At 62.3% G+C, this 19080-nt stretch overlaps 1 protein-coding gene across 1 annotated transcript; it reads left to right on the top strand.

Annotated features, from left to right (window-relative positions):
* Positions 1 to 568: 568 nt before the first annotated feature.
* Positions 569 to 17551, top strand: NCS1 (neuronal calcium sensor 1). The gene is made up of 7 exons (XM_054393325.1): positions 569 to 632; positions 14039 to 14063; positions 15739 to 15877; positions 16398 to 16476; positions 16585 to 16673; positions 16942 to 17019; positions 17453 to 17551. The coding sequence occupies exons 1-7, from the start codon at positions 569 to 571 to the stop codon at positions 17549 to 17551; spliced, it is 573 nt and encodes a 190-aa protein (XP_054249300.1).
* Positions 17552 to 19080: the final 1529 nt, after the last annotated feature.

The raw sequence follows: 19080 nt of genomic DNA, 5'->3' as shown, positions 1-19080 counted from the left end.
TCCGGGGGACGTGTGGGCGAGTGGTGGTGGTGATAACACCCGCAGGACGGAGGCCGGGCCGGGGTCCCCCTCCCACGCGGGATCCCGGTGCTGTGGGGGCGGCGGGGCCGTTCCGAATCCCCCCCCCCCCCGCCTCCAGCTCCATCCCGCAGCGCGGGGCGGGGCTCGCCGCCCCCCACCCGCCCCAGCCCCCGCAGCGCTCCGCGGCTGGCAGCGCTGGGAGGGCGGGGAGGGAGGGAGCGTGTCACCAGGGACACGGACAGACACACAGCCACAGCCAGCCAGACAGCCACGGCCACACCGGGCCGGCCCCGCAGCGCCTGCCGCTCGCCGCCGCAGCCAAACCCCGGTAACAAAGACACCCCCCCGCACAATCCGGTTCCCTTCCCCGTTCCCGGCTCCCCCGCGGGATGTAGCCCTGCCGGGCGCTGCCAGCGAGGCACCGCGGGCCCCCCCCTTCCCCGTGTCCCCTGCGTCTCCGTCCCCCCGCCCCGTCCCTCTCCATGCCCCCGCAGTGAGGCCGGGCGGGCGAGCTGCGTGCCCGGGGGGGTCGCGAGCTGCGGCCACCATGGGCAAATCCAACAGCAAGTTGAAGCCTGAAGTTGTGGAGGAGCTGACCAGGAAAACCTACTGTGAGTGCCCGGGGGGGCTGCGGGCTGCGGGCCGGGGGCGCGGGGCGAGCCGCGGGGGTGCTGCCGGGCCGGCCCCGGGGACCATGGGCATGCGGCTGGGGGGTCGCCGGGCTCCGCGGACACCCCCGGGTGCTGGTGCCGGGCCCCCCCTCCTCACTTCGGCCTCCTTCCCCCCCTCCCCGTGGCTGGGAGCAGCTTTGGGATCGCTCCGGGCAGCGGCGCGGCCGGGGCCGTTCCCGGGGGAGGCGCGCAGGCTCGGCCGGGCTTTGTTGCAGGAATTCAGGGATTAGGCTCGGGAGAATAACCCCCCTCGCCCCAGCGGCAGCGGAGAGGGGGAGAGGGGCAGAGAGCAGGGGAATCGCTGCTCGCTGACAAAAACAAGGCGCCCTGGCCTATTTCTGAGTCTCCGCGAAGGATTCCCTGATCCCAACTGCGGGACAAGGGCTGCATCCTGTCGCCCCCTCCTCCTCCTGCTCGCAGCATCCCCGGCGCTGCCTGGCGGGTGCCGAGGGCCGGGAGAGTACCGGGGGTCAGGCTGGTATCCAGAGGCCAGGCGGGTACCGGAGACCAGGCTGGTACCGGGGGGCCAGGTGGGTACCGGGTACCGGGTGGGTACTGAGGCCCAGGCGAGCACCCAGCGATCAGACAGGTACCCGGGGACCAGGCAGGTACCCAGGGGCCAGGCAGGTACCCGGGACTAAGCAGATACCAGGGACCAGGCGGGTGCCAGCAGGCAGGTACCCAGGGGCCAGGCGGGTACCTGGGGACTGGCAGTGGTCCTTGTCCTCCCCTTGCTGCCCCCCCGGAATCAGGCAGCTTCCCTCAGCAGGGAGCCAGCCCCCCTGGGTGGCTTTCCGAGTCGGTGTGCCTTGCTTGGAGGGGTTTCCTTTGTTGTTGTGCTGTGGAGTGGAGAGAGGAGCCTGGCACCAGGGCTGGGTGTTTGTGTCAGTGTCTCGCTGCCCCTTTAGGAACCTCATTTTCTGAGCGAGTGGCTTCCCCCCTGCCCTCCACCCTCAGCTCATCACCCTGCCCAGTGCTGAGACATCCAAATGGAGCAAACTCAGGGGTTTGCTGCCGAAGGATGCACAAAGGGAACAAAGGCTGCCGCTGGTTGTGGTTCAAGTTTCCCTCTCTGCTCTCCGAGATCTCCCCCTCCAGCTCGGCAACCCTGCCCGCTGCCCACTGCCTGCTGCCCGCTGCCCGCTGCCTGCTGCTGCAGTCCCACGGCAGCGCTTACCCAAAAAGGCAACAGAGGAGGATGCAGCAACTTCTCCCATATGGAGAGGAGGCAACGCTGGTGCATTGCACAACCCTGCACGCCGGGCTGCAATCCTGGCATGGCACAGCCGGCAGGAGGGCAGAGTGCGGGGGGCACGTCTGCAGTAGCCAAGCCCTGAGTGATGGCAGGAGAGGTGGAGGTGCCCTGGCTGGGCTCTCTCGAGGTGTCTCAGGGAGAAGACAGAGTGAGAGCATGGCAGTGCTGGCTGGGCACAGACCCCGTTTGGGGCTGGAGCTGAGCCCTGGTTTGCTGTGCACACTGCTGCTGTGCCCCACACGGGTGCAGCGGTGCTGGGCCAGGAACTGTCATTGCTGTGCCCCTCAGTCTGCAGCCACTGCCTCGACCCAGTCTCCAATAGAGAGGGGTCTGGCAAGGTCCCAGTGCAGCCTCACCTGCTGGTGGTCTCCTGTGTGCTGGGCTCCCTGCACCCCTGGGGCAGCTCCTACCAGCATGGGGAAGGTGCTGAGCCCAGCGGGGGTGATGGATACGGGCAGCAGTGCCCTGTGTCCTCCTGCCAGCTGATGCCAAACAAGCAGCCCTGGAGAGACCACCATCTGTGGGCGTGGGGATGTCTCTTTAGCTGGGTGAGGCCAGCAGTGGGTTATTGCCTTCTGAGTCACTTCAGACCCAACTTTCTGCTCCTCTCCCTTGGGTGCCCTCCCCTTGCCACTGCACCCTCTCCAAGGAAGACTCTGCTCCTCTGATTGCCCCTGCCCTGCTCTGGGGGCTTTGCCTGCTCACTCCAGGAGGCCTCTTGCTACCTCTTTCTCAAGGTGCACCAAATCTGTGCAGGTGAGGCAGCAGCACCTGAGCTGTGCCATGGGGCAGTGTGTGGCCCCTTGCATGGCTGAAGCCTGGTGCAGCATCCCTGGTGCCTCAGCAGTGTGCAGCTGGCAGTGCCAGGCCTGTCAGGAAGAGCCATTGCTAATTCCAGGCTGTTTGTGGAGCTCTGCTCATCCCACCTCTGGCATTCATTGCTTTTGCTGAGTGTTTCTGCCCCTTCTCAGCAGCTGGCACGGCAAGCACACATTCCCTTGTCTGGCCAAGCTCTTCCAGTGCCCTCCTGGGCATGCTTGAGAGCCTCTGGTTTATCTCCAGACCCTGGGAGCTGGGCAGGAGCTTCATTCCCTTCTGTCTTTTAGAGAACCCAGGCAGAGGAGGTGGAGGATTGCACCATGTGCAGCAGGAGGGACTGATCCAGAGCCCTCTGCCATGGACCAGCTCGAGCACGGCACAGCTGCACCCCCCAGTCCATGGCACACCTAGGAATTCCTGGGAGCCTGCTTGGGAAAGGTTTCTGCTCCACAGCTCTGTGGGATTTCAGCCCATTCCTGGCAGTCCAACGCTGACTCTCCTCCTAAGAGCATCCCTGGCACGTGGAGCCCTCCCCACGCACTGGCTGCCATGGTGCTGAGTGGGTGCTGGCCCTGCCTCATGCTGTCACAGCACATCTGGGCAGATGTCTCTGGGAGGCAGCTGCTGATGGGGACCTGCTTTTGTCACAGGGAGGTTCCTATGGCAGCCTGAGCTGTGGCTGCAGCACATGGAGGCTCTCTCCCACGCTGGGATTTTCCTTCCCTTGCATCACTCTGTGCCATTTCCAAACCAGGTGAGGGCACAAAAAGCCTCCTCTTGGTCCTGCAGGGTCAGAGGGACCAGGAGATGTTCCCTCTTCTCCCTGCCCCATGTGGCTTCTCTGCAGGTTTGTCCTCTCCTTGCCCCTGCTGTGTCTCCTTGGTGCTCTTCTGATGCCTGAGTGGCTCCTGGTGTCCCCCAGCTGCTGTCCCCTCTGGTCCCTCCACCTCCTGCCTGTGATGTTTCTCCAGCCATGCCTTGGTCGCAGTGACCCTGGGACATGCCAGTGGTGGGAGCAGCGTGAGAGGAGCAAAGCACTGCTGGTGTGCCAGGGCAGTGGTGGGCACAGGACTCATGCCCAGGGTGCTGTTGGTAGCCTCCATGAGACACAGAATGATTTTGTTGTGGCTATTCAGAGCAGGTCCTCCAGGCCCTGCTGGGAACTGGACATGGAAGGGCAGGAGCCTGGAGCCCTCCTCCCTTGGCTTCCCTTCTGCCTCCACTCTGGACTTGCAGTGCTGGGTGCCAGGTTTTAATGGCACTTGGACACCTAAAGGCGCAGAAGGCCATCAACAGGACTTGGTCTGGACCCATCACTGGGTTCCTTTCAGCATCTCTGGGCCCCTGAGTGCCCAGGAGTCCCTGGCAGTGCCAGGCTCACCCGGCTGCCAGGTGCTGGCAGGAAGAGCCTGGCTGCAGGGCGAGGCTTTAACCTTCCTTGGAGGCCAAAGTGGTGCCCTGCAGGAGCCTGTGGGAGCTCTGAGTGCTGCTGAAGAACAAATCCTGTGCTGCTTGGTGCTTCCTGCAGCCTTTCCCCTCCACAGCCCTTGAAGAGCTCTAGAGTCTGATTGACTCATCCTCCTCATGCCCCATCAGGGCAGCTGGGAGGTGCAGTTTGTGCTGCTGTGTTTTGTCCCAGGAGTGACCACACCTGAGGAGTGACTTGGAGGAACCTTTGTCCTCCCTGGATCTCATCCTCTGGCCCCTCCGTGGTGGGGATTTAAGCCTGGGTTTAACTTGGGCCAGGTGCTGGCAGCTCAGAGATGCAGTGGAATTGGGGATTGAGCTCAAGAGCTTTGTGGGGCCACAGTCAAAGGATTCTGCTGAGCTGCAGGTTTCTGGAGGTGCTGGAGTGCTGCTGCAGCCTGCAGAGAGCTGTGTGAGGTGCATGTGTGCAGCTGTGGGTGCAGGATACCTGCAGGGGGTTGGAATGTGGTCTCCTGAGAGAGAAATTGGGAGAGGTTTGTCTAGGATTCTATGAAAGGAGGTGCTGAGCATCCTGCTTGCAGCACTGCTCCCAGCCCTGCCCAGCCACAGCACTGGCAAGCCTTAAAATCATGAAAATAGAAGATGCCTCCAGGAGATCTTTCCAGGAGATTTCTTCAGGAGAGCAGAGCTGAGCTTTGGCCATTTTCATGGAGTCACAGAAGGGGTTGGAAGGGACCTTAAAGCTCATCCAGCCCCAACCCCCTGCCGTGGGCAGGGACACCTCCACCAGCCCAGGGTGCTCAAGGCCTCATCCTGCCTGGCCTTGAACACCTCCAGGGATTTTTTGGGGGATTTGCTCTCAGGGATCACTTTTCACAGCTGCTGTTCGTGTCTAGAACCACAAACTCTGCTCTTGCCCTGCTGGCTGCAGCAGCCCTGCACTGCTGGGTGCCCAGAGCTGTGCCAACTCAGTGCCATCGCTGATGGCACAGGGCACAGGGGCAGGATGATGGTTCTGGTGCTTGGAGGTCATGGTGAAGCTCTGGTGATGGCACAGGAGCTGTGCTGAGGCTCTGATGATGGCACAGGAGTCATGGTGAGGCTCTGGTAATGGCACAGAAGCTGTGGAGAGGCTCTGGTGATGGCACAGGAGCTGTGGTGAGGCTCTGGTGATGGCACAGGAGCTGTGGAGAGGCTCAGGTGATGGCACAGGAGCTGTGGAGAGGCTCAGGTGATGGCACAGGAGCTGTGGAGAGGCTCTGGTGATGGCACAGGAGCTGTGGAGAGGCTCTAATGATGGCACAGGAGCTGTGGAGAGGCTCAGGTGATGGCACAGGAGCTGTGGAGAGGCTCTGGTGATGGCACAGGAGTCATGGTGAGGCTCTGGTGATGGCACAGGAGCTGTGGAGAGGCTCTAATGATGGCACAGGAGCTGTGGAGAGGCTCTGGTGATGGCACAGGAGCTGTGGAGAGGCTCTAATGATGGCACAGGAGCTGTGGAGAGGCTCTGGTGATGGCACAGGAGCTGTGGAGAGGCTCTAATGATGGCACAGAAGCTGTGGAGAGGCTCAGGTGATGGCACAGGAGCTGTGGAGAGGCTCTGGTGATGGCACAGGAGCTGTGGAGAGGCTCTAATGATGGCACAGGAGCTGTGGAGAGGCTCAGGTGATGGCACAGGAGCTGTGGAGAGGCTCTAATGATGGCACAGGAGCTGTGGAGAGGCTCTGGTGATGGCACAGGAGCTGTGGAGAGGCTCAGGTGATGGCACAGGAGCTGTGGAGAGGCTCTGGTGATGGCACAGGAGCTGTGGAGAGGCTCTAATGATGGCACAGGAGCTGTGGAGAGGCTCAGGTGATGGCACAGGAGCTGTGGAGAGGCTCTAATGATGGCACAGGAGCTGTGGAGAGGCTCTGGTGATGGCACAGGAGCTGTGGTGGGGCTTCCTCGTTTCCTGCTCTTTTACAACCAGCCCTGAGCTGCTCCCCAGCAGTGCCCTGCACTACTGAGCAGTAGTGGAAGAGCAAACTCCAAACACATTGATCTGCCTTTGAGGGGCTGCCGGAATTCTGTGCTACAGGGAGGAAAAATCCCCAACCACAGCAGTTTCCAGCCAGCAAAATGGGGCACTGCCTCGCTGGGGGCACCAGCCCCCTCATGCCAGGGGCAGTGTGCCCACTGGGGTGGTGGGCAGGAGCTGAGGGGCTGGTGGAGCAGGGCAGGGACTTCGGTGGCTCCCTGCTGCCAGTTTATTTTTAGCCTCCCCGGTGCCTGGCCCCGGGCTCTGGGTTTCTCTGCCAGTTTGGTTCGTGTTGAAATCCCTCCTGTTGCTCATCCAGCAGGAAGCAGGACAGCCTGGCCTGCTGCTGGCACACCCCTTGGCAGCAGGTACTGGGTGAGACACCTAAAGCTGGAGCCTCTGCAGCCCCAGCCCTTGGCTCTCCTCATCCCCACAGATGCCCTTTTGGGGCTACCCAAACAGCCATGGGGAGAGGCCAGCTGGGCAGGATCCCACCCTGGGGTAGGGGTCCTGTGGAACCTGCTCCTGGGAGAAGGGCACCAAGATGCCAAGGTGGGCACATGCCCGGCGTGTAGAGCTGAGCCTGGGCTGCTGCTGGCTGCTCCAAGTGCTCTCAGCATGAAACAGGATTTGCAGGACCACAGAAGGGAAGTTTGGGTGGAAGAGGACATCACTGCCCAGGCACCCTGGGGCTGTTCTGGGGAGGGGGAGCAGAGCAGGTCTGCTGCCCCAGGGAGCCAGGGGCAGGGTGCTCCAGGGGGTTGTCCACGGACTGGCTTTGGTTTGGGCTCTGTTGTGACTGCAGCCACACAGCTGAGAAGGTGGCAGCTGCAGTGCAGGTTCACTGCCAGCTCAGTGGGGACCTGAGGTGTTGTCTTCAGAGGGCTGTGGTGGTCTGGAGGCATCACCAGCCCCTTCCCTGCGGAGACCCCAACCCACTCCCGGCAGATTTCAGGACTGGGCATCTCACACGGGCATAGCCCTGGGAGGTCTGTGGATAAATGCAAGGGAAGCAAGTTTTGGGGTGTCAAAAGCAAGAAGTAAGTTCTGGGGTGTCCCTGTCGTCCCTGGAGGGGGCTGAGAGCCTGGGTGGGAAGGGGAAGATGCGAGCGAGGGCCCCGCGGGCTCCCTCTGCAGCGGAGCGGAGCAGCCCTCTCTGGCGGCTCGGCCGTCAGAAGGTTCCCATCCCATTTATCCCCTGAGCTGTTAACGGAGCTGCTTGACCACTCCCTGACCTTTCCTGCCGCCGCTGGCGCTAAGGTTGTGAAACAAGAAGCTCTGAAGGCATCAAAGGCAGTGGCTGCTGGAGGGAGGAGCCCGCGGATGCTCTCCCTGCCGTATCGGGGTGACATCTGGGAGGTCGCTTTGTTCCTCCCTGCCCTCCTCATCCTCTCGGGTCTCCTAGGGAGCTGGATGGGAAAGGGACTCACGGTCCTTATCCTCAGGGTGGATGGGAGGAGAAGCCCAGGGCGTGGTGACCCCCACTGTGGTTCCTCGGTGGTGACTGCTGGGGGTTCCCCAGCACAGGGCTTGCTCCCCACACCCCCTGCAGGCTCTTGGCCCTTCAAGGCATGGCTGTAGTTTGTACCTGGAAGGAGAGCTTCTGTGCTTCATCACCTGCCTGTGCTTCATCATCTGCCTGTGCTTCATCCACTCGTGTTTCTGCAGCACCTCCTGATGGGTGCCTGCTCCCCGTGGTGATGCCCTGGGTGTCCCCATGCTGGAGCAGGTGTTTGGCACCCCCAGCAGGGGTTTCCCCTGCAGCACTCTCCTGCCCTTCCCTGGCTCCAGGGTCTGGTGGCTGAGCCTTCCTCTGCCCATGCTGGGTCTAGAGGAGAGTATTCTCCTCTGCCTGGAGCAGGGATTGTGCTGTGGGTTGGGGACAGCACCCTGGAGCCTCAGCCCACGCTGAAATACTTCAAGCCAAAGGGGATACTGAGCTGGAGGCAGGACACAGCCACCCCAACCCTGGGGGCTGCCCCATCCCTGCTCCTGCCAGCACTGGGGATGCCCTGCCCATTACAGTGCCAGCTAGTGGGGAAGCTGAGATTAAATCCAGCCTGGGACAGACCTGCCCAGCCACCAGCTCCTGCTGGGGAGTGCTCAGTCTGACTGGTGAGCTCCAAACCCTGGGGCTGCCCTGTGCCCTGCCCCTGCTGCCTTGGCTGCAGAGAGCAGCTGCTGCCCCTTCCCCAAACCCAGCTGCCAAAGCCCGACGTGAGGCCCTGCAGTATTTGATCAAGTCTGAAATGGACCTGAGGAGCCCAGCCAGCCTGTTGGGCCAAAGCCCTGGTGGAGATGAGAGCAGAGCTGCTCGTGGACCTCTTCCTCCAGTCTGGGAGCAGGACAGAGCCTGTGTGGCAGCCAGGGGCAAGAAGAGTGCCAGGCGTGCGGGCAGCTCCCGGCAGGCTGCTTCCTGTCCCAGCAGTGACGAATGGCTCCAGTCACACCAGTGACAAATGGCACCAATCACCCCTTGGTCTCATGCCCCCAGCCTCTCAGAGGCTCCTGGACCCTTTGTGGTGCTGCTGGTGTCTGGTGGGGAGAGAAGCCAAACTGGGTGAGCTGGCATGGGATGCCTGGCTCCCACAGGCAGGCAGCTCTGGCTGTGCTGGTGCCCACGAGGTGAGGCTGCTCCAACATCCCTGTGGGATGGGGAGGCTCAGGGATGGGCCCTGATGATCTGCATGGGGACACCCTGAGTGTTGGGGGACACCCCCAGGGATGTGGTTAGGAGTGGAGACTGGGCACTGCTGGGGTGAGATGGGTTGTGGGCATGGCTGAGGGGAAGCATCACTGCCCTCCACAGTGCCCTGCAAGGAGGCTGGGGTGAGGTGGGGTTGGGCTCTGCTCCCTCCTGTCAGGTGAGAGAAGGAGAGGAAATGGCCTGAAGCTGTGCCAGGGAGGCTGAGGCTGGAGATGATGAAAAATTTCTTTGCTGCAAGAGTGGTCAGGGATTGGCACAGGCTGCCCAGGGAGGTGGTGGAGTCCCCAGCCCTGGAGGGGTTCAAGAACCCTGTGGCCATGGCACTTGGGGCTGTGGTTTGGTGGCCATGGTGGTGCCATGGGTTATGGTTGGACTGGGTGGGCTCAGAGGGCTTCTCCAACCCAAACAGCTCTGTGGTTCTATGAAAAAGTGCTTGGGTGCCCAGTTCAGCAGTGCAGGGGTGCCCAGTTTGTCAGTGATGGGTGCCCAGTTTGTCAGTGCAGGGGTGCCCAGTTCAGCAGTGATGGGTGCCCAGTTTGGCAGTGCAGGGGTGCCCAGTTTATGCAGTGCCTGTGTCATGCAGTCAGGTCATGCCTGAGCATCCAGTGAATTTCTGCATGAGCAGCTGATGCCTTCACACCTGAGTGCCCAATCAGAGTGGGCACAGTGTGTTAGCTGCTGGTGGCACCCATTTACATGAGTGCCCACCTGGCTCAGGCAGGACTGTGGGGTGGGTTCACTTGTGAGTGCTGCATTGCCCCCTGCACCAGTGCCTGAGAACACCAGGAGTGCCCCAAAAATGTATGCATGAGCACCCAGCTGGCACAGGCATGGGCAGCCATGGGGCCATGCATGAGCACCCAATTAGTTTACCCAGAAGCATCCAAATAATTTATGCATGAGTGCCCAATTAGCCCTCACACCATCCACCCCGGGGTGGGGGTTGCATGGGTGCCCACCCAGCTCAGGCAGGGATGCCTCATTAATTCACTTTGCTCACACAGGAGCACCCACTCTGCACACACAGGGGTGCCCACTTTACCCTCATCTGGGTGCTGAGCCCTCTCAGCAGGTTCAGGCAGCCCTAAGCCCAGATGGTAGCCCCAGTGCATGGTGGTGGTGCCAGCTCTCCCAGACTGGCATGTGCCATGAGCATGCTGGGGACCTGCAGGGACCCTGGGAAAGAGCCTCAGTGAGCCCCTTAGGGAGAAAATACCACGGGACTGGCACTGGCATGCCTTGGCAGGTGATGCCAGACCAGTCACCCGTGGGTTGGTGGTGGAGCTGGCAGAGCTGGAGTGACCTGCAGAGGTAGGGGGAGCCTCTTTGTGCCTGGAAATGATTAACCCTGGGTTCCCTGATAAGGTGGCAGTGGCCACGGCCCTGCAGGAGCAAGGTGGAGCAGGGTGGGATGGTGCTTGCCAAGCCCGAGGGCAGAGCTGTGCCATGGCCATGGCTGAGTGGGCACCTTCCTGCCCAGGATCCAGCCCTGTGGCTGTGGCTAAACCCCAACCAGGGCCAGGGAGAGATGGCAGCACAAAGAAAGGAAATCCCTGCGGGGCTGAAGCATCCTGGCCAGGGGTCCCCGAATGGCTCTGGATCCACTTCTGCAGCCCTGCCCTGCCCCTGCGTGCTCCAGGGGGCAACGCGGGCAGGGCGAGGGATGGGCACGGGCAGCCCCGGGTGCCTCCTGTCCCCGCTGCCTGGCAAGCACTCATTAACGTGCCGAGCACTGATTAACCTGAGCTGCCTCCTGCGGCAGCAGCAGCTGGGTGGTGGGAAGGGAGGGGGCACACGGAGGGCGGTGGTGACGGAGCTGTCACTCCCGCGCCGTTGGCATTGATGGGGAGGTGGGGGCAGGGGGTGGCAGTTTTTGGGTGCCGGTAGCTGGGGGGAGGGGGCTGCCTGCAGTCTTTGCCCTTCTGTGCTGCCTGAGGCGTGCGGCCGAAAGCCTCCTCCCGGCTGCGGGAGGAGCAGAGAAGGACCAAGCGAGGTTGCGAAGGGCTGGTGGCCGTGGGGTGGCCGTGCTGGGCCTCTCCTGGGGTGCTATCCCTGCTGCCTGCTCCTGCTGCCTGCTGCTGCCGGTTCCCTGCGCCCTGTACCCCGTTTTTGGGGGGGTAAAAGCAGCAGAAGCCACGATGCTGCCGGCAGGAGGAGGGCATCTGCCAGGGCTCCCGGCTGGGCGAGGCCTCCGGTGGCATTGCGGCTCATGTCTGGTGCCAGCACCTTCCTGTGTTCAGTGCCTCTCCTCCCCAAGGGTCCCTGGGCACTCTGCATCCGCTACCAAGCTGCCACAGCTGCTATTTATAGCTGTGCCCATGGCGCCCGCGGCATCGGCGGTGCCCGGGGAGCAGAGCCCGGCTGCAACCTCTGCTCCGGTGGGACGCTGCCAGCCAGCTCCTTGCCCTTGAGCGCTTGGGCTGGGACCTGGCTGAGGCTTATGTGGCTGCAGATTGATTGGCATCGGCTCAGCAGTGCCAAGATTGATGCTGGGGGAGGGAGATGCAGCAGCCAGCACCACACAGGTGCTTGCTGTGGGCTCTGCTTGGCTCTGCATGCCAGGGGGCTGCAGGGGAGGCATTGTGGGGAGCAGGGGGCAGCCCTGCCCCTGCCTGTGTCCCCTGTCCCCAGCCCCAGGATGGGTGGCACAGCCCAGCATGTCCCCAAGGCTGCCATAACTGCAGGTCCCTGCTCCAGGGGTGAGCATTCACAACTTTGGTGCCACTTGGAGTGTGGGCACCCAGTGAGGTCAGAGCAGCTGGGAAGTGGCAGTGGTGAGGGCATCGTGTCTGGGATCCATAACTGGGGGTACAGGAGGGCAGGCACTGCTCACCCCCTGCCTGCCCAGCTGCCTCCACACTGGGCTTGGGGCCCTGGAGTTTCCCTGCCCTGGGAACACTGTGCCCAGGGGTAGAGGGAGGGTTTGGGGGCAGCAGAGGGATGCCCCCAGAGAGGGCTGGGAGTTGTGTACCCAGCCATGGACAAACCCCTGCACCCAGGGCAGGAGGAAGGGCACTGGTGCCAGTGTGCTGCAGAAGGGATGAGGCTTGGCATGGCCTCATTCCAGGGATGCACATTAAGAAACCCCAGGAGAGGAGCTGGCTCTGTGCCCCCCAGCCCCAGGGGGTCGTTGCCAGCATTTCTCCCGTACTAAAAAAAGCACAAATTTGTTAATTGTTTCCTGCTGGAGCTGAGAGGCAGCTCCCGGGCCCGAAAGAGGGGGGAGGGAAGGGACAGCAGAAAGCTCTTTGCCCGGAGCCCCAGCCACAGCCCCGGGGCTGCTGCTGCTGCTGCCCCTAGAGCTGCCCAACGTCCTCCTGCTGCTCTCTTTCCTCCTCCTGCCCGGTTCCATCGGTGCCTGCAGGTGATTGGGGCTGCAGAGCTGGCGCCTGGGGCATCCCCTGGCATCCTCAGCGTGGGGGGGCCAGGCTGGTGTGGAGGCTGGTGGGGAACATGTGCAGGGAAGTCTGTTTCTGTTAGAGATGTGCTCAGCAGCTGGCTTTGGAAGGATGCTTCTGTGCGGCCCTTCCTTCGCGCTGGAGAATCCTCTGGGACTGGCACAACTCTTGGTCTTGCCCACCCCAGCCCAGCCACATCTTTCCTGGCTCCCTCCTGCCAGGAGACCTCAGGCCTTTCCCCTGTGTGCTCTCCTCCTGCCAAAGCAGCCCTGCACGTCCCTCCTGCTATGTGACCAAAGCCCTTGGGGTCCATCCTGAGTGCTGAGCACCCCTGCTCATGCCTCCCCTCTCCTGGGGTGCTGCCATCCAGACACCCCACGGTGGCACAGCAGGTGCTGGCACCCTCCCAGCACAGCTGGTCCCTGTGCTCCTGGCACCCACAGCCCTTTGTTGGCTCCCTAGGCAAGAGACTGCCCTGTGCCAAGCCCTTCTAGGGGGTGTTCCTGTTTCTGATCCGAGCTGGGACCCCTATCTATGCATGGGCACAGCCTTGGGCACAGCCATAGGGGACAGGGGCCAACGTGTGCCCCCCAGCTGCTCCCCACTGTCACCCTCCAGCCCCTGCCTTCTGCAGACTGTGCTTGTGCCAGGCAGGCTGTAAATCCTTCAGAGGAGGATTGCTTTCTCTTTTTTCTGCCACCCAAGGTAACTGGCATCTGTTGCTGTGTCTTGGCTCTCTATTTCTGTCAGCCCCACGCTGCCTCCCTGCCCAGCACATTTCAGACCCTTTGTTTTTTTATTGTTCTTTAGATGCAGGATGCAAAGGAAATGAGTAATGAGGCCATTCCTCCCCTGCCCCATGCTCACCTCGTGGCACAGGGCTCCCCACTGGCAGTACCAGCCAGGCATTGCTCCTGCAGTGGGACACAGGGGCACAGCCCCCAGCCCTGCCCTCATCAGGCTCCACATCATCCCACACCCTGCCAGAGCCCTTCCTCTGCTGAGGACCTTGGTGGTCTCAACAGCTGTCCCCAGGCTGGGCACACTCAGGGTGCTCACACTCACTGCTTTCTAGCTTGGCACTTGTTTAGGGGTTCTGCAGAGCCCAGTAGAAGCTCCCAGGGCCCTGGGGTGGGTTTGGTGATGCTTCTCCATGTGGTTCAGAGGCAGCTGACTCTTGGAGGGATGCCAGTCCCAGGGCTATGCCCATGCCCATGTTCAGTGTGTTGATGTTGGTGCCAGGCAGGTGCCTTCCCCAGGGGATGCCAGTCCCGGGGCTGTGCCCATGCCCACATCCATGTGTTGATGTGGGTGCCAGGCAGGTGCTTCCTCCTAGAGGTTCTGGCAGATGTCTCTGGGGGTGTTTTGGCTCTGGGCAGTTGGGAGGGCAGGGTTGGATCCTCACCAGGCACATCCCAGCCTGGCCCCTCTGTGGTCCCTGGCATCCCCCAGCGGTGGTGCTGCACTCCCCTGGTGGGTTCCGAGTTTGGAGCTGGAGGGACCCCAAAGCCTGCAGCCTCAGCCCCATCGAGGCTGATGGAGGGCTCCAGGGAGCTGTGCCTCGATGGCAGCCACCTGCATGGTGGTGACACCTGGCAGCGAGTGAGCCCCGGGGGATGATCCCAGCGGGGAAGTCCCTCCTGTGAAGCACAAAGCAGCACCCCTAGGAAGCTCTAAATTCCTTTTTCTTCCCTTTTTTCTCTCTCCTCTTTTCTCTTGCAGTTACGGAGAAGGAGGTGCAGCAGTGGTGAGTGCCTGGCGCCGGGCGGGGGGCTGGCCCTGGGTGCAGCAGGCTGCCTCCCTTTTGGGGTGCAGCTGTTAGCCCATGGAGGGGAGGCCAGCAAAGAGAGAGGTTTTCCTTGCCCCCCTCCCTGCACGGCAGGGCCTGGCTCTGGCTGCTCCTGGCTGCCCGTGGGGGATGGCGCAGGGCTCCTCTCGCCTCTTCCCTCCCCAAAAGGGGACCCCGCAGGGGAGCAGGGACTTGGGGACTGCCCAGCTGGTGGTCACGGCCTTGGCTCTGGGAGGTTGGTGCTGTCCCAGCCTGTCCCTGTTTGCAGAGGCTGGCAGGTGCTGGGGCTGGCAGCAGGCTTCTGCCCCATCCCCTGCAGCCCACCCAGCGCAGTGCCCCAGAAAAGCCTCCGCTTGCCTTCCACCTCCTGTCCCACCAGCCCGAGCTTTGCTCGCTGCCTCTCCTCCTCTCATCCTTCCCCCCCTCCCCAGTGAGTCATAGCTGCAGCAGCAGCCTGGGAGCGATGTCACCAGCACCTCTCTTCCCCACCTCGCCACCCCCTTCCCCTCCTCCTCCAGCCCTCTGCCCGCCGCAGCAGGCGCCTGGCAGAGCTGGGCACTGCGTTGTGTAACACTCACCCGCCCTGCACCGCCCCCAGGGCTCCTTCCCTGGTCTCCGTGTGGTGCCCACACCCACGGACCCGGTGACCCCTCCCCAGCTCCCTCCAGGGTGGCACTTCGCAGCCTCCAGGTCCAGCCCAGAGCTGGGGCCAAGGGCTTTGGGGGTGTTGAAGCACCAATGGGGTGGGGAGATGCCCTGGGCTGTGCCACCCTGAGGACACAGTGCCCCCAGTGCCCCCGCTGTGCCCCCAGCTCCTCCAAGCAGCTTTCACTTGGGGTCATGCAAAACCTGCCACACAGGGCCTGGGCTGCAGGATGTGGGCACTGAGCCACGGTGGGTGCCAGGTTGCCTGTGGGGTTCCTGCTGATCTCCCCTGTGGGGTGCAGTGGCCTGGGGGGGGGGTCCTTTCGTGGCCACCTCCAAGCTGGAGATCTGTGGGGATGTGCCAGCTGTGGTGGGGCCAGGCTGGAGCAGCAGAGGGGAAGGAGAGCTCTGACCCTGGGGTGAAGCTTCCTGTGGACAGCTTCTTGCTGAGGAGCACCCAAAGGTCTGAGCAAGGGGTAAAAGCCAGCCCTAGTCACCACAAGGTGGCATCACCTGTCCTGGCACCTCCACCCACAGCGTGGCTGTGGCAGCAGGGGGTGGCTCTGACCAGGGAGGGGATTTTAGAGGAGGTTTTAAGGACTCTCCTGGGTGCCTCTGGCTGGGCAGAGGGTCCCTGTCCTCTCCCAGCTCCTGGGCAGTGCTCAGCAGGAGCCTGGCTGTGCCTCAGCTGCCATGTCTGGGCTCCCAGTGGGGTTGGAGCTCTGAGGTGGGCAGCATTCAGTGACACCAGTGCCACTTGAAGCTTCTGCCAGCTCTCCCTGCTGCCCCCTTCGCTGTGGTGCCCACAGGGACCTTGTCCCAGAGGGCTGGGATGCTGCAGGCAGCGGATGGTGGTGACAGAGGGAGCACCCAGGGCCCATCCTGGCTCCAGCTCACTGAGGAGAGCTCCATCCCTGCTGCCCAGGGTTGGGGGGCTGCATGCAGCAGGGATACCCACTGGGTGCCCACCTCTGCCCTTTCTCCACAGGTACAAAGGCTTCATCAAGGACTGTCCCAGCGGGCAGCTGGATGCTGCTGGCTTCCAGAAGATCTATAAACAGTTCTTCCCCTTCGGGGACCCAACCAAATTCGCCACCTTTGTTTTCAATGTCTTCGATGAGAACAAAGTAAGTGTGCCAGCTGGGGCAGGGGGGCATGGCTGGGCCCTGTGGCATTGGCTGGTGGGATGGGTTTGGGACGTGGCTGTGTGCTCCTGGGGCATGAAGTGGAAGTGGCTGGAGAGAGCAAGCCCTGTGCTTGATTCAGCCAGGGAGGGTCTTGTGGCAGAAGCAGCTGAAGTGGCAAAGGAAAGGACAAACCTGGAGGCTTGGTGCTTCCTTCTGATGTCCAACCTAAACCTGCCCTGCTACAGTTTCAAACCTTTGGCCCTCATCCTGCCCCCACAGCCCCTTCTGCACAGTCCCACCCCAGCCTGCCTGCAGGACCTCTTCAGGTATGGAAATGCAGCTCTGAGGTCTCCCTGGAGCTCACTGGTGGACTGGACACCACTGGCCAGAACTTTCATCTCCTCTCCTTCCCCCTTGCCATGTTGGCTGTGCCACCCAAGAGGGCACAGTTGGGCAGAAGGGACTGGGCAGGATGGGGGTGGTAGCAGCACCCTCATCCCCTCTTTCTCTCTCCCCCCAGGATGGGAGGATTGAGTTCTCTGAGTTCATCCAGGCGCTGTCAGTCACCTCCCGGGGAACGCTGGACGAGAAGCTGAGGTGTAAGTGCTGCCTGCAGGTTGGGCTCAGCCCCAGGCGGTGGCACTGGGGGGTGTGTCCTGCAGGGGGGGAGCACAGTGCCCAGCAGCTGGCATTGCTCTGGCTTGCAGGGGCGTTCAAGCTGTATGACTTGGACAACGATGGCTACATCACCAGGAACGAGATGCTGGACATTGTGGATGCCATTTATCAGATGGTGGTGAGTGCTGGGCTGGGCTGGGGGGTCCCTGGCTCTGCAGGCAGGGGGGCTGCGGGGAAGGTGCTGAAACCTCCCCCACCCCTTTCCCCCCCAGATCCCTCCCTGGACTGTTTTGGTGGGAGGGTTGTGGCCATCGTGGTCAGGGCAGGGTCTGGATCTGGCTGCTGAGGACAACTCTGGTGCCAGTTCCAGCCCTTTGTGCCCTGTCCTGATGTGGGGGGTGCTGGGAGGGGCAAAACCCATCACCAGGTCCCATCCTGCCACACAGGGGAACACAGTGGAGCTTCCTGAGGAGGAGAACACACCAGAGAAGAGGGTGGATCGGATCTTTGCCATGATGGACAAGGTGAGGCTGCTCCACTGCTTCCGCCTGCTGGGTCCGAGGGATCTGGGGGGCAGTTGTGGCCCCCATGCTGCATCCCAGCTCTTGCCCTGCCTAGGCTGCTGCTGGAATCCCCCTATCCATTTCAGGGTGCTGCAGATAGCATTGCCCACCCCATGGCACACTGCAGCTGCAGGCATGGGTGGTGCCATGGCCACAGGGTTCTTGAGTACCTCCACATTCCTTAAACACCCAGTCCTGGGGTGCTCAGTCCCGGGGTGCCCTGTCCTGAAGTCCCCAGTCCCGGGGTACCCAGTCCCGGAGTGCCCTGTTCTGGGATGCTCAGTCCCAGGGTGTCCTGTTCTGAATTCTCAGTCCTGGGGTGCCCTCTTCTGGGATGCTCAGTCCCGGGGTGCCCTGTCGCGGGGTGCCCTGCAGTGACAGGAGTGTTTTGCAGAATGCAGACGGGAAGCTGACGCTGCAGGAGTTCCAGGAGGGCTCCAAGGCTGACCCCTCCATCGTGCAGGCTCTGTCCCTCTACGATGGGCTCGTATAGTCCCGGGGCCGAGTGGTGGTGAGTGCAGAGCAGGGGGTGGCCCGGAGGTACCCCATCTCCCACCCCTCCCGGTGCCGTTGGCAGCCGGACAGGGCCCCCTGCCCATCCTCCTCACGCAGCCGTCCCTGTCCCGCAGCTGCCTGGGGGAAGATGCTCTCTGTGCCATCCGACCGCCGCCGCGCGAAGCTTGCCTGCCCCCATCGGCCTTCCTCCCTGCCCCGCGGGCAGGCGATGCCCTCGTGAGCTCAGCCCCCTCTGCACTCTGAACCAGCCGCTGCCATCTGCCAACGTCTGCTTTTTCCGAAGGAGAGAACCGCCCCGTGCCAGCCCCCGGGCTGAGCGGCAGCCAGCGCCCGAGACTTCAGTGCCAGGGGAACTGGTCGAGCATCGCCGAAGGCAGAGCACCCCCTGCCCCCGGCCTCCTCGCCCCCTCTGCTCCCTTTGTCCTCCGTTTCGGGATGGGACTGGGACGCTCCTCTCCTGGCGTCTGCCGGCTGGAGGCGGAGCCCAAAGGCAGCAGGGGGCTGCCCGGCGGGGGGCTGCCTCTGCAGGTTGAGCAGGGCACCGAGGCAGCGGCGCCCACGGGGATCGTGGCCCTGGCATCACCCACGACGCCACGAGCAGCCCGGGAGCCATCTGATGCTGTTCCATGACGATTTCCTTTCCGTTTGGTGAGACAGTATTGTACTCCTTGCCTTTGGGCTGTGCTTCTTTCCCGCGGTGGGAAGAAGTGAGGCTTTATTTTCCTTTATCTGCCCGTCTGGAGGCTCGATGCCCTTTATTTATTTGTTGTAAATGTTGCTGCTGTGTTTAGTCTCTCGTGTCTGTGTCCAGCCATCGAGGTGATGATGATGATGTGAGGTTCACCTCCTCCTCCTCTATTGCGGGGCACTGGGAGCCTGCAATAACAATGAAGCCAAAAAAATCTCTGCCTTCCCCCCTCTCCTCCCACCCCTGTACCCCGAGCTGTGTGGGCTGGCTGCTGTCTTAAGGGGATGCTGTAGCTTCTTTTCCTCTTCCCCTTCTCCTGTTTCCTGCATTTTTCTGTTCACCCTTCCCCTGTGCAAGCTCAGCCCAGCTGTGAGCAGACCCAGCTCCCCGCCTTGGCTGGGCCGGGTCAGGGCACCGCTGGGCACCGCAGCGTCCTGATTTCTCTTTCCTTTTTTTCATTTTCTCACTGCATGAAAAAGTATCAATGGAGCTGAGAGTTGAGTTTTGCTTTCAAGTGGATTCCTTTCCTCTTTTCTTGGGGACAAGTGGTGGGAAGGTCTGGTTGCACCACAAGGTGGTGGCTGGGAATGAGCCTGGGTGCCAGTGGGGCTGGGGGAGCAGAGGGGGTGCCCATGAGGTCGACTCACTCTGTGCCCCCCATCCCAGCTGGGGCAGTGAGGCAGCTCGTGGGAGAGATGCTGGGCTGGGAAATGCATAGCTTGGGCTGTGCTCTTGTCCCCTGGCTCCTGGTTTAGGCTGTGGGAGGTTTTGCTGCAAGCCAAGAGCATGGCCCCAGAATGGATCCACTTGTGCCTGTG

This window comes from Indicator indicator, chromosome 28 (genome assembly GCF_027791375.1).
Source record: "Indicator indicator isolate 239-I01 chromosome 28, UM_Iind_1.1, whole genome shotgun sequence".
Taxonomy (NCBI): domain Eukaryota; kingdom Metazoa; phylum Chordata; class Aves; order Piciformes; family Indicatoridae; genus Indicator; species Indicator indicator.
The sequence above is the reverse complement of the archived record's forward strand: the minus strand, read 5'-3'. Positions and strand labels throughout refer to the sequence as shown.

Excerpts from the sequence above, each read along its gene's own strand:
- NCS1 (XM_054393325.1), top strand. The coding sequence starts at position 569 with ATGGGCAAATCCAACAGCAAGTTGAAGCCTGAAGTTGTGGAGGAGCTG. Across the intron at positions 633-14,038 it reads GCTGACCAGGAAAACCTACT|TTACGGAGAAGGAGGTGCAG; the intron begins GTGAGTGCCCGG and ends TTTCTCTTGCAG. Across the intron at positions 15,878-16,397 it reads ATGTCTTCGATGAGAACAAA|GATGGGAGGATTGAGTTCTC; the intron begins GTAAGTGTGCCA and ends CTCTCCCCCCAG.